This window comes from Carica papaya, chromosome 7 (assembly GCF_054855325.1).
Source record: "Carica papaya isolate Zhongbai chromosome 7, ASM5485532v1, whole genome shotgun sequence".
NCBI lineage: Eukaryota > Viridiplantae > Streptophyta > Magnoliopsida > Brassicales > Caricaceae > Carica > Carica papaya.
This window is the reverse complement of record NC_142315.1, coordinates 11,249,785-11,263,224: the sequence shown is the minus strand read 5'-3', so window position 1 is coordinate 11,263,224 and position 13,440 is coordinate 11,249,785. Positions and strand designations below refer to the sequence as shown.

Sequence of the window (13,440 nt, the reverse complement as noted above, 5' to 3'; positions counted from 1 at the left end):
CTTTGTGCATTTCCCATCTCCCTCGGTATCACGAGACAACAGTGTCTTCCTCAACTAACGCTACGTGCTAATACTACCACTCATGTCTTCCGTGATTATTGATTAAAAGAGAGAGAGAGAGAGAGAGAGAGAGAGAGAGAGAGAGAATGCATTAAGAATTCACATACTCTTCAAAAAAAAAAAAACAAAAAAAAAAAACTTCTAATTGATATTTTCATTATTTTCAAATTTTGTATAAATAAACACATTTAATAGTGTTAAAAAATCTTCATGTGATAGACGATATGTTCACGTATGTATCAAATCTTAAAAATGTTGATAGCATAATTAATACCCATAGGGCTGCTACACTGATAACCACTTTTTTTTTTTTTTTTTTTTCCTTTTTTTTTCATATTTTGTACATCAACAAACATTCATAAATTAATTAATTTATAAAAAAATCAACAAAAAACATAATACTAGAAAAACAAAATTCCTAATACTAGTGTTATTTCAACTTTCATTTAAACATCATCTTCTAGTATTATGGCACCTAAAAACACAATATTACTAAAGAACAAACTAATAATGCATAATAAGATGCATAATTATTATATTGATAATATTTTTAAAATTTAATATCTATACTGATAACGTCTTTTGACCATACATGTATTTCTTAAACTGTAATAAGAACATATCTAAATAAAATTAAAATACATATATATTTGAAAGAAAAATAATGCAATAACCCATTGGAACTTTTTTTTAGTAATACAAAAAACTTTTTAACCTATTATCCTCATTAATAAGTTTTGTTATTTTCCCACCAAATTATTCAGGAAAGTAAAATGTATAAAATTGTAAGTTGCTATGAGCATATCAAAGAAAAAGGACACTTGTCATGAGTATCTCGCACCCAATGTCATGAGACTACATTACACTTTTCAAAATAATCTACCAATATACTTCCCGACAGGTAGAGCATTTCTGTTTTTTTAGTTTAACGATTAAATTACTAATGCCTCTCAACCGCTGAAATGAACCTTGAGATAAATCAAACACAAAAAGAAAAAGACACCGATTAGATATTCCCATAATTTTGCATTTGCATGCTAATCATAATTTTATACAGAACTGAACATGGATAACCAAACATCAAAGCTTGAATTCCTAGTGCCCACTCTTTTGTTGTTCATGCCTTGTAATGAGATAGATCGATACAGAGATAATGGAATGAAAGTTTTGATTTCTCTTCTATAGGTCTACTGATCTCTGAAACTTAATGATTCCTAGGCTTCAAAATTTGTATTCCTCTTATTTCTTCAAACAGAATCCACAACGATGCATACAGAAACTTGCACCTCCTTGAAAAACTCGGCCCAGCCAACATCAGGGACGAGGATCAAGACCAGAAGCATGAACACCATTTCTATAACATTAGCAGACACAGACACTAGACATTAGAGTTCTCCAACTTTGACGCCTTAATGACAAATCAGTCCTATTATGGATCTGTTCTCGTTCTTCCAAATATTTAACTGCAACGTTAGCATCACATCCCGCCGCAATAAACATGAAAGGATATAAAGAATTGATGACCTGCAATCCTACAAACGGAGCTCTTGCTAACGCAAAGAGAACATATTTACAAAACTGAAACCTACAAGGTCCACACCCGCGGTGAAAATTAGGAATAGCTGAGCTCCAAAAAGAATCTTAACTGTTCACTATTTACTTTTTGTACTTCAGATCCATGTTCTGACTGAGGCTTTCTTTCAAGATAGAAATAATGAATGCCATGAGTCATGCACAAGGGCCAGAAGGATTGTTCCCTGCATATTTTGTCCCTACAGAATGATGTTAGATGCAACTGCTTTTGCTTCTCCTTTTAATTCTGCAGCACCCTCTTCATCAATCTTAATCCATGAATCTGCATCTCTATCGCAGGTTTGAGTCAAAGGAGCAACTGATTAATTGGGGGGTGAAACAATAAGAGATAAGCTTGATATTCAATGGCAAAGTGTCTCTCCATAGGTTACCCACTGCACGAAGCTGTCTGAAAATTCCTCAAGAACATTGGAGCTTCGTGCATTCTCACAGGATATGCCTGCCCCTATCTGCTCCCTTCCCTACAAAGTAACAAAACAAATAAGGATTATGTTCCAACATGCTTTATTCCATTTCTAATAGCAAATTTAGCAAAATACCATGAAAGTAGAACTTAGGTTATATAACTATGATTCTCCAACTCTTTTTCTTTATCTTGCAATTCTTGTGTATTCTGTCATTATCACTAATGCAACTTAGCAAACGACATTCATACTTTGTATGATTAATGACTGAGTAAATTTATAACTTTTGAAGCCCCATTTGCAGCAAAGATGCCCACAATGCCAGTTTAATGTGCACATAGAATACTAAAAAAAGTTCCTGGAGACCTTTGTTGCATGAAGATTGAACTCGTAAACAAATCAAAACAAATAATATTTATTGTTGAATTGCTAACAATATAATAATATAACAGGAAGATATATGACTCCTTGACCATTGGTACATTTAGTTAAAATAACAGTGACATGATAATTAATAAACCTTTACAAGAGTGCCTCTGTACCCTATTTGGGATAGCAGGAAGGCAGAGGAATAAGAAGAAATAGGATGAGGTTATTTAGTCTACATAGCGAATCATAAATTTGGAAAAATAGATTAACAGAAACAATTTAACAGGAGAGATTAATATTTTTTGTGGGGACCAAATTACCCTCATTTCAATCCATCCCTTCCCTCTATCCATCTCTTCCCCTCCCTCTCTCCTAACAAAGCTTAAGGTTGTCTGGAACAAAAACCTTATAAGTTCCACCATCATATTGTTCATAAATTTGGATGAAGGGTAAAAGAAAGATCCTTCTCATCCATGCTAAAGATATTGATGATTACAAGATGATCAAAGATATTTAAACGCTATGTGTCAAAATGACCTTAGAAAAAAAAACTTCCAAGAAATAGTTTCTGACAGTACGAGGGTACTTACCTTCATGCTTCTGGATCCACATTCACTTGTAGATGGGGTTGGTTCTCCCACTATTCCATTGACAACATTCTCCATCGACAGTCCAGCAGTTGGTGAACTCATAAGTATTGATGACCTGCAGAAATCTACAATAGTGATGAAACTGCATTCTTACCTTAAGAATAAAAATGTATAGTTGTCCTGTGATTCTATTAAAAGAAACTAGGTTTCCTGCCTTTGGCTTCCTAAACAACTCAGAGATCTAATACAAAGAGTTTTGATTGGCCAGTCACATATCAAATGAGTGGTTAAGGGCTAAGATCATACAAAATATGTTATAACTATGCCAGGTTTGTCAAACGTATAAAGGAATCAACCAGTCATGCACAAGTTTTCACAATAACAAGTCCTGCAAAAGTACATGAAAAAAATAATAATCCACTATCGTAAATGATCGGTCTGCATTTTTATGTTTTTCTGCTCAATTGTTCTTAAAGCACAAGAAATTTACCTATCATATGGCTCTTCTTCACATGAATTTCCTGAAGATGACAGCCAATCAATATCAAGAAAGTTTGAGAAGTTAACTGTATCCCCAGGTTCGGAGAAGTAAATATGGTCGTTATCAAGGCATTGGTCCCTCTGCACATCACCAAAGACCTGCCTATGAGGCATTGAGGAAGTGTACCTACATGAAGTTCCATAGGTGATGAGATAAAACAAAGAAGAAAATGAATGTGAGAAAAATAATACATTTAAGGATAAAATATTTATGCAATGTCTTCCTATTTACAGAAATGAAAAAAAATCTATGAAAAGAAAGCAAGTTGTCATTAAGATATGATGTCTCCTTTAGTGGGTGATCAACGTAACGCAAACACACAGCAATTTGCACAACCATGCAAATCACGAAGACAGTCACTTCAGATAAATGGAATTGCAAAGCAAGACATTCTTATGCATTAGCATTTATTATGTGTATGTAACTACACATGCACAACAGAGGGGTGATATCCCCTATTTATTTCAATTACAAGTGCAATGCAACAAAAACGCAAGAAAATTTTCTTCCTTCTATCTTCTGCCAGTGTAAGCAAGTTTATCAGTGGCAGTCATTCAGGAACATATGCATATGAAAAATACATGAACAATCAGAACTAATCCAACTCCAATAGAAATAAAGAAACAAACCTGGAAAATGCCATATCAGTTTCGGAAGCTGATATATCTGGCGATGATTCTGAAAGAACATTGCTTCCTCCTTTAGATCGATCAGGTAAAACTTTATTGGAAAGCTTTTCCTGCTTAGAATTCGTTACCAACATGGGTGAATCACTTGCATGAAGAATGTTTCCGTCTGAGAAGGATCTTTTAAAAAATGACCTAAAATACAGAACAATACAGTTAACGAATAACCCAACCAAAGGAGAAAATATATATCAATTCATACACACAACTTGAAATAAAGATAAGAATCATCAAACACAATAGATATATGATTTGTGTTTGCAAAGGAAAAAAATCATAAAGCAGTCTACAAAAAGAGATTTATTTTTCTCAAGCTCCTTATCATGAAAAATACCATGAGCAAAACATCCGAGACTTGTTATGCCAAGATATTGAACAACATACATACTCATGCATGCCACAAGGAACTGATCCTAATCACCCAAGACTCATTTTGTTAACTGAGAAAAGGCAAATGTCGAAGAAAAATACACAAGCACATAAAATTAATTGAAGGTGCGGATAGCTTCTCAATCAAATCACATAAGACGAGGACAATTTAACATCTATATCCAGAGAATGAAGTTATGTCTAAAGAAATTGAATTTAAAGCAGTATTATACTAACGAATTTCTTGGGGACCAAGAACTAATGGTTAGGTCTTCAAAATACATAATAGATTATGTATCAATGATTTGACCTCCAACCTTCGCTAGTAAAAAGATACAGCACAAACAGAAAAAGCCAAGCATGTCTAACCGCATATCGCGCATGGCGAAATAAGTTGCACTTGAAAGGTACAACTAAAATGAGCAGATTCAGTAGTATGGAACAATATTATCAAGCAAAGTGCATTTTATATTTCCTACAGCAAATTTCGGAAGTTCAATGTGTCACTTAATTAGCTATTTACCTTCCATCTTCATCTAGGTTGGTTTCTCCATTTCGCCCACCATAATGTTGATCTGAACCCAATTCCCAGACTGCAGGTTTGCCATGCTGGGGCTGGAAGTACCCCAGAAATCTGCTCATTGTCCAAAACAAGAAAAAATCAGTCATATCAAAAAATCACTCTGACAAAATGATGCTAATTACAAAAACGGATGCTTGGTTGCCATTGTTAGCAGACAAAAAAGTAAATCAACAAAAGGAAAGGTTAAGAGCAAAAATAGCTTACACATTAATTGCATGCTGTTTCTCTGCGTCCATGTATGCATTGCTATAGTACCTTTGAAGAGTTCTGAAGAACTCTTGGGACTGGGTTGTTGCTCTCCACTGCCCTCTTCTCTCAGAGAATATCTAAATAATACCAAAAATAAAGCAAAAAAGAAAAATGATGATGACTGGGTTAAGAACTAATGATGGCTAAACTGACAAAAAATAGTTCTGGTCAATAACCAAGTCAAACAAAAGTTCAGCAGAGTGACATCAGGCCCTAAAAGGTTACTGACGTCAGTAATATTAACTCTCCTTCCGTCATAAAAAAATTTCAGAGTGCCACAAATGGAAGGTCAGAAAGAGCAACACCAAATAAGAAATTGCCAATGATATAAATCGAGTTGGACAAGTAAGTCAATCAAGAGTTAACAGACTAATGTCAGGCCCTCAAAGCTTACTACCATAAGAAGCAAAATCAACCAGCAGATGATATTCAAGATCTAAAGACCACTAAGGTTTACCTTATTGTGAGCAGCTGAGCCACCATACTGGTGGGCGAGTGTGTCACCCATTCTCTCGTAGAAACCCATCAATTCATCTGCCAAAGTCGCATCAAGATCTATCTTTGGGGTATCTAAAACTCCTAAAGCATGAAGCTGGTGTCCAAGCGCAGCTAAACCATATGCATACTGAGCAACATTTGTTCGATCAAGGCAGTCAATGCAATTGGTTCTGAGCACACCCCTTTGGAACATGGGTGGCTTCATAGAGCAATTTCCGTTTGCAATGCCCCCACTTTCGCTAAGATTTCTCTCCAAATTATTAGCATCCTCGCTTTGATTGTTGAAATGATTCTGGGTTGAGGAGTTGTCGTCGTCAACGTGTAAATTATTATCATAAGCATCCTTGTTGTCATTGTCACAATGATTCTGGGAAGAGGAGTTGCCACTATCAAGACTTCTGCATTATTTTTACAGAATATGCTTCCCGTCATTATACCATACTATCAGTATATGAAACTAAAATACGAGTTCTCCAAGAACATAGTGATTACTAAAGCACAAGGACATACCAAGGGATGCAAATTACCAACATAAGCATTGCGGAAAGGTCCTTACATTATTTTCTTTGCTGAACAGGGGTTAGGGAGAGGAAGAGAGAGAGAGAGAGAAACCAAGAAAGATGTCTCATATTCAAAAGTTAATACAACCTAAAGAAACTTTGATCTGGACTTGGAAGTTTCAATTGACCCAAAAAGAAGAAAACAAAACCATCGTGACTCCATTTATTAGAAATTCCTCTTTAACTGATTAACTGATAAACAAGAATTTTTTGAAAGATACCTGATAAACAAGAATGGAACAACAAAATTCTGAAATCATAATATTCTAGTAAAAGGATTAGTTATTCGAAAAAAACCAAATTTTTTTGTGATTGACATGACTAACACTCTAAATTACACGAGTACACTTCAAGGAACTTAGAGAGGACCAAAAGATTGTATTCCTTGATTTACGGCGTACAGTCACGTGGTATACGAGGTTAAAAAAATTTGATTTCGAAATGCAATCATAGAAACAATAAAAAATAAATAGAAGGGGGTAAAATACTCACTCAGGAGAAGGTTGATATGTGGAACCCTCAACTTTCAAGGCTGGTGTTACCCGACAATAAAAGAAACCTGTTAACGTCAACGCATATGCAGCCACTTTTCCAAGAAGGAGTAAAGCATCTGTCGCTTTGCTGGCAAAGGACAAAAGATTATTTTTTTCCAAAAAGATAAAAGTTTTCAAAATGAGAATGATACTGAAAAGAAGAGTGGCAGAGTAAAGTGTTCATAGACATCTACCTCCGAGAATGTTTGTGCAAGTCCCAATGAAGGAACCTCAGACGGTCTTCATCTGATAAATCTTTATTGATCAAATCAATAGCATTAGCAAACTCTGCTCGAAGAATTGACTCTCGGGGCTTCCTCTCTTGAGTCTGTCGAGATAAAAAGGCCATATAATGCTTGATATTTAAAAAAAAAAAAAAAAGGCCATATAATAGAAGGAAAATCCTCATTCAAAATCATATAAGACATTTTATCAAATCATAAAAGCTCCTCAGGGACACTCCTTTTTCTTTTTTCTGTCTGTTATAAAAATATTGTAGATCATCGAGTGTAACATATTTCTATGACATCTGGCAATTGACAGAAAAAGAAAAGAGACGCAAAAGGGAAAAAATTATGATGATCTTGATAAACGAACCAAAAATAGAAGGTTAAACAACTTACCTTAATCAAATTCAGAATAATTATGGGATTTCCATATCTCTTGACAAGGTTTTCAAAGTGAAGTCTGGTAGCTTTATAATTCTGGTCCCTCTTGGACACTGGATTAATATGAAACCATTAAATGAAACAGAAAAAGAAAAGGAAGCAAAGAGAAAAAGAAACAATTTATGTATTAGACTGAAGCATTTTTTTTTCCTTTAGAAGATAGACTGAAGCACATACAAACAATATCTGGTTTAAGATTCAATCTCGATGTTTCCTGTGACCAAAAAAGTGGAATGGAGCCCCGATTTTGTACTACAGAACTTATTTGCATTGGACATCCTTCACTAACATTCTCGAAGACAATTTGCTCTGTCTCAACATCATTAGCTACTCTTCCTCTCTCATTCACACCTCGCTTCAAGTATCTAGGCACAAGAGAAATGCAAATAGTTAAGGCACACAAGAACTGAGCTAAACTATGAATATAGGATGTGATTCCTATTTGAATAAACAAAGAAATGGATGTTTGCAATAAATACTCGAGAATCATTCCGCTGGTTGCATTTCTGACACCTAAATCAACCACTAGCTTAGATCATGCAATTTAACTGCGCTTAGTTCACATATAAACATTTTTAGTTTTTTTCTTTGTTTTGTTAACAAAACTATGAACAGGAAACCAAAAAAAAAAGAAAATTTAATCATTTGCAACCATGTATTTGTTACCATGTTAGGAATGAAACTAGTGGCTCTGTGCTTTCCTACCTCGTGCCAGCGTAATGACGTGAACGCCTAGCAATGAGAGTAAGTTTAAATTCCCGTCCAGAAACTGAAAGTGTGGCCTACATTCATATCGAATAAAGACATCAGTGAATCATCAAGAAGTTTACTGAGGAAGAAACAACATTTAGATGGCGATGAAAGCTATACAGGAGGAAAGAAGCCAGCATATTCGAATAAAAGATCAACAAACATCTGAAACTGAACTGATAACACCTAAATTAGTATTTATCTAAAAAGCCATACCCACTCCATAATCGATAAAAGATTGGGACATATGCAGAAAAAGAACTAGGAAAGGATCTATTATATATGAAACTAGAGCCATTGACTGAACATAAAACAGAAAATTAGTCCTGTTAAATCAGAAAGCACCAATCCCTCACCTGTTTAAAAAAACCATACACCAAAGCAACCGTCCATAGAGTATTCTGGAGATGATTTCTGATACCCCGTGTCAAGAACTCATTCCAAACAAACATTGTTTCATATAGGACGTGGTCTGCCACATTATTACACAAGTTCTTTTGAAGACTACGCATGACATGGTAAGAGTAGCTGAAATAGAAGTCCTTTGTGAGATCCACCGTGCATAGGAGCTTCTTGTATCTACACCATCAATGAATCACAGGATATGAAATTAAGGACTGCAACCTCACACCAATAGGCAAAAAACTTTTGGAAGGAGTTAAAAAAGAAGGAAGAGGAACACCACTAATAGGGGGAGAAAAAAAATCGAATCAAGAATTTTAGACATATCTTCTCCCAAAAAAAAAAAAATTCTTCTATCAAAAGACATTTAGTGGCTCCACTAAATTAGAGAATCTTATTATCGCCACCTTACTATAGGTAAAGTTTTCATTGATCTAACACCGACACAACTTTCGTACAGTCAAACTACTAATCCTTAAAAAGCTTTCGCAAACATGGAATCACATAACAATCTCCAGAAGATGCAACAAGAACAAAGAGTCTCCTTGAATAATGTTTCCAGTTTTCTTAATAACAGGTAAAAATAATTTACACAGATAATAGAATAAGACCTGTTCTCATTCCTAGAGTTAGCGATATTGAACTGGACACTAGGATTTGGCAGCGGAATCATCTCACTCTTTGAGACTGCATATACATTGTGGCCACAAATTGAACCAATCTGCCTTCTTTTCGTAATAAGCAGCATGTAATAAGGTCCCAAAAATTTAATGAACCCTAAAAACCAGCAAAAGAAGATGTCATTCTGTGATGCTGTACTAATTCTATAAGTTAAGATAACAGAAACTTAGTTGCACGTACCAACAATTCCATAACAAGTTGTGACGAATTTCAGTCCACCAGTGGCTTTGTTTCCTTCATGTATCCGTCTCAACAGGTCAGAGCATTCAATTGCTGTGTATATGGTAGAATCCTCACTAATATTTAATTCAGAAGGATCCAACCGGTCAATCTTTAGCACCCTCCAATTCGTCCTGCTCTTGTCCCTCCCTATCATGTAAAAATTCTGCTATACACAACATCAAAAGCAAGTTAATTGACATATAAAACAGCTTTGTAACACAATTCAATTTTTATAATTTGAGTTTGCTACAATTTTCCCTTTACAATATGAAAAAGAAGAGTGATATACAAAACTTGGCCTATCAATGTAAGGGGAATGGAGCAGCATTTGGCCGCTCAATTTAAAATAGCTAAATTTCTGAACTTCTTTTTTTTTTCAAATAATGCTAAAGTTCTAAACAGTATTAAGATAATGAAATTTAACACGGGACATACAAATCAATGAAATGTTGATCAAGACAGGTGCAGAAATGAAGTTTGGCCAAAAATCTCAAATACATATAATTTCTTCTACTGATCTAAATGTTACCATACACGAACGAAAAATTATGAAGGAAAACAATGGGCTAAACAAAGACAGTGTTATGAAGTATAACCAAAATGAAGAGATCAAAAGAAGATCATTGATCTTTCTCTTTTGAGAAAAAAAAATAAGAGACAAAAGACCAGAGAGGTGTTTACCGATCGAGTTTCGTAGAGCTTGAATTTCTGCATACAGGAAGAGGATGGTGAAGATTGGGAGGAGCTCTCATTCTCCGATGATGCCATCAGTAACCACTACTACTCTCTGCTGTCTCTAGTTCCACTTCCCGATCTTCCCCCGAGCCCCAGGCCCAGGGAATTTATCACAAGAGCATGCACCCTTTCTTTTTTTTTTAAATTTCCAAAACGAAATCCAAAATTTCTTCTCTGAGAAAATAAGTAGTAATCGTAAAAGGAAATGACCAAATTAATCCTCCGAAACAATAAAGACAACCACACCCTTGCATAAAACAGAGCTAGGCTGCTTCAAATACAGCATATTCTATATTTCTATATCTCCTTCTCTCCCAATACACAAAAAAATAAAACAATAAATAAATAAAAAAAGCCGCACCTCTCAAGAAATATAAAAAAAAAATTAAAATAAATCGAAATCGTAGAAAACACTGGTTTGACCTGTCCTGATTATTCGAGCTCCAGCTATGCTAGAATTGAAAGGCAAAGTAGAGGGAGAAGTTGTTCGTGATCCACAATCAAGGTACGGCAACAGAGTAATCAAGCAAAGAGCGCAATAATAGAGGCAGATCAGATAATAATTAAGAAAAAGATTAGTGATTATATAATTTATGTTGTCAAAGGGAATATGTTGAAAATGGAAGCTTTATAAACAAGCGAAAGAGATACGAGGAGGAAAAAGAAAGATCCAGGACGCAAGGCAGAGAGAAAAAAGAAAGAAGAGGCGTAAAAAAAAAAAAAAAAAAAAAAAAAAAAAAGGATTCGGGAGGTTCGAGAAAAAAGCTTATTTGAGACCAGAGAGAGAGAGAGAGAGAGAGAGAGAGAAGATGGGGGTAATAAGCTATTATTGATGATGTTGTTTTCTCGATTTGTTGAAGCTGTTTTTGTTATTGTTTTTCAAAACAAATAAATAAATAAATGGAAATACTCAGATCCAGAGAGCAAATCAAAACCACATCTTCCGTCACCCTTCTCCATCCACACCTCATTCTTTTATATTATTATTATTATTATTATCTGTTCTAATTCATTATTAGTATTAAATTACACATTAATAATTCAATCTTCTGACTTTTTTTATATAATTTTTCAATTATCAACGTAATTAATGAAAATACATCGAGGTTTTTCATCATGGATGTCTGTTTTGTTTCCCAATTTAATCTCCAGTTAGAAATTTGATGCCGATGACTATAAAGTATGGCTGACGTGGCCGATCAATGGCGTATGATTAGCTTTCATTGTGTGTACGTTTTAACTACCAAACCCTGTTTTCAACTCGTCCTGGTCAACCCAGTTTAACTTCTTTGTCTTTAATGTTATTAATTTATTTCCATATTATCTTAATCAGTTTTTTTTTTTTTTTTTATAATATTAATTACCAGTTCGGGTCGGGTCTGTTGCGTTTCTCATTGCTTCTTTTTAGTAACCAAATTAATGGTGATCTATAATAATTCCAAGTATATAATTTAGTGTAGTTTATGACTTTCTGCGTAAACTAATTAGTTTACAAGACATGATTAAGTTATTAATTAATATTAGTTTGATTTTGGGGGAGTGATGTGTTGGGAAATATAGATTTAATGCCAACGTTAATTAAACCAACTCCCCTTGTGGAAGGCCAACGATATGGAAGTTGCTTTTTTTTGTCACAATCAAAATTTTTTATCTAATAAATTTGCTATTCGTTTTTTGGAAAGAAACAAAGATCCAATTTTATTTATATATTTACGTAGGCATCTATTTAAATATTTAATTGACAAAATAGAAGATTGAATAACCCTTTAATACAGTAAGGAAGACCAAGTTTGTTTTTTTAAGAAGAAAAAAATTAATGCAAAAAGGTTAATTTTGAAAGAACATGATCAAATAAATGAGTTCGTGCATGGCAAGCTCGACTCTGAGGTAATCTTAATCATCATCGACATAATCATAACTCGTCAACAAATTTTAGGACGCATAAATTAAGTTCAATGTGAACACAAAAAATTCAATTGAAGTCATTTGTTATCCGTCAGTTGGTCGAAGAATTTCACAGGTGCATTACTTCAAAATCAATGCGGATGAACCAATAAAATATGATATTCAACATGCAAGTATGGACGAGTTATCTAAGATAATTATGAATAATGAGCTGTGAGCTTAATTTACACTTCTACCCAAAAAAAAAAAAGTTCTACAAAAATAGAGGTCCGGGAATGTCTTTGATGGTCTGAAGATTACTTGGAAGAAATTATTAAAAAGCTTATGGTTGACGTTGATTTCCTATTTTGAATACTCTCTTATCTCAATTGATCGACAATATTATTCTTAAAACGCCTACTAAATTTTAAATTATTGAAATATTTCATCGAGATTGCAAAATATGTATTTAACATGTTCATAAATAAGAAAACATATGTACAAATCTTTTGGCAGATAATTATAATACCTGGACTCGGAATTTAATCCGAGATTAATTTTAAAATTTTAAAAATATATAAAAATATAATTTTGAAATTAATAAAATTTTTATTTAATGTTAAATTAGGAAAAAAAATAGGTTGATGATGAAATTAAAAATAATTTTAGAAAAAATGGGTGAACATTTGGGTTCAAATGGTATTTTTGAAAGAAAAATCAGAAACTAAAGATTAAAATGTAATTAAAGAAAATTGTGCCACGTAGGACCCCCCAGTCAGCAACCTTGAGAAACTGGAGCATGCCGCGTGGCAAGGCACGCTGAGCCGATGCCACGCAGGAGGCCACACTGGCAACCCGAATGTTCGCGATCAGACGACCTGGATGCGTTCCCGTGCGCGTGGACGGTCCGGATCTGTTCCCTCATCAGGCGCGATTGAACGGTCGCGATTAAGTGCGATGAATGATACAAATTCGTTCCCTCTTTAAATGCGATTGTACAGTCGAGATCAAATCGCGATGAACGGTCCAGATTTATTTTCTCTTTAAAAGTGATCGAACGGTC

General features: G+C 34.3%; 1 protein-coding gene across 3 annotated transcripts; it reads right to left on the bottom strand.

Moving 5' to 3' along the window:
* Positions 1-1,066: 1,066 nt before the first annotated feature.
* Positions 1,067-11,331, bottom strand: LOC110812029 (Phosphoinositide phosphatase family protein). Of its 3 annotated transcripts, XM_088207099.1 has the most exons (17): positions 10,917-11,326; positions 10,440-10,667; positions 9,717-9,921; positions 9,467-9,632; positions 8,810-9,032; positions 8,409-8,485; positions 7,881-8,068; positions 7,659-7,756; positions 7,230-7,363; positions 6,995-7,123; positions 5,902-6,340; positions 5,400-5,521; positions 5,136-5,246; positions 4,187-4,378; positions 3,507-3,683; positions 3,017-3,131; positions 1,067-2,114 (listed from the first exon to the last, which is right to left on the bottom strand). In XM_088207099.1, the coding sequence occupies exons 2-17, from the start codon at positions 10,524-10,526 to the stop codon at positions 1,995-1,997; spliced, it is 2,583 nt and encodes an 860-aa protein (XP_088063225.1). In that variant the 5' UTR covers positions 10,527-10,667; positions 10,917-11,326; the 3' UTR covers positions 1,067-1,994. The 3 variants fall into 3 exon arrangements, with proteins under 3 accessions (XP_088063225.1, XP_088063226.1, XP_088063224.1); XM_088207100.1 differs by having other exon boundaries at positions 3,017-3,141; positions 10,440-11,331; XM_088207098.1 differs by having other exon boundaries at positions 10,440-11,326.
* Positions 11,332-13,440: the final 2,109 nt, after the last annotated feature.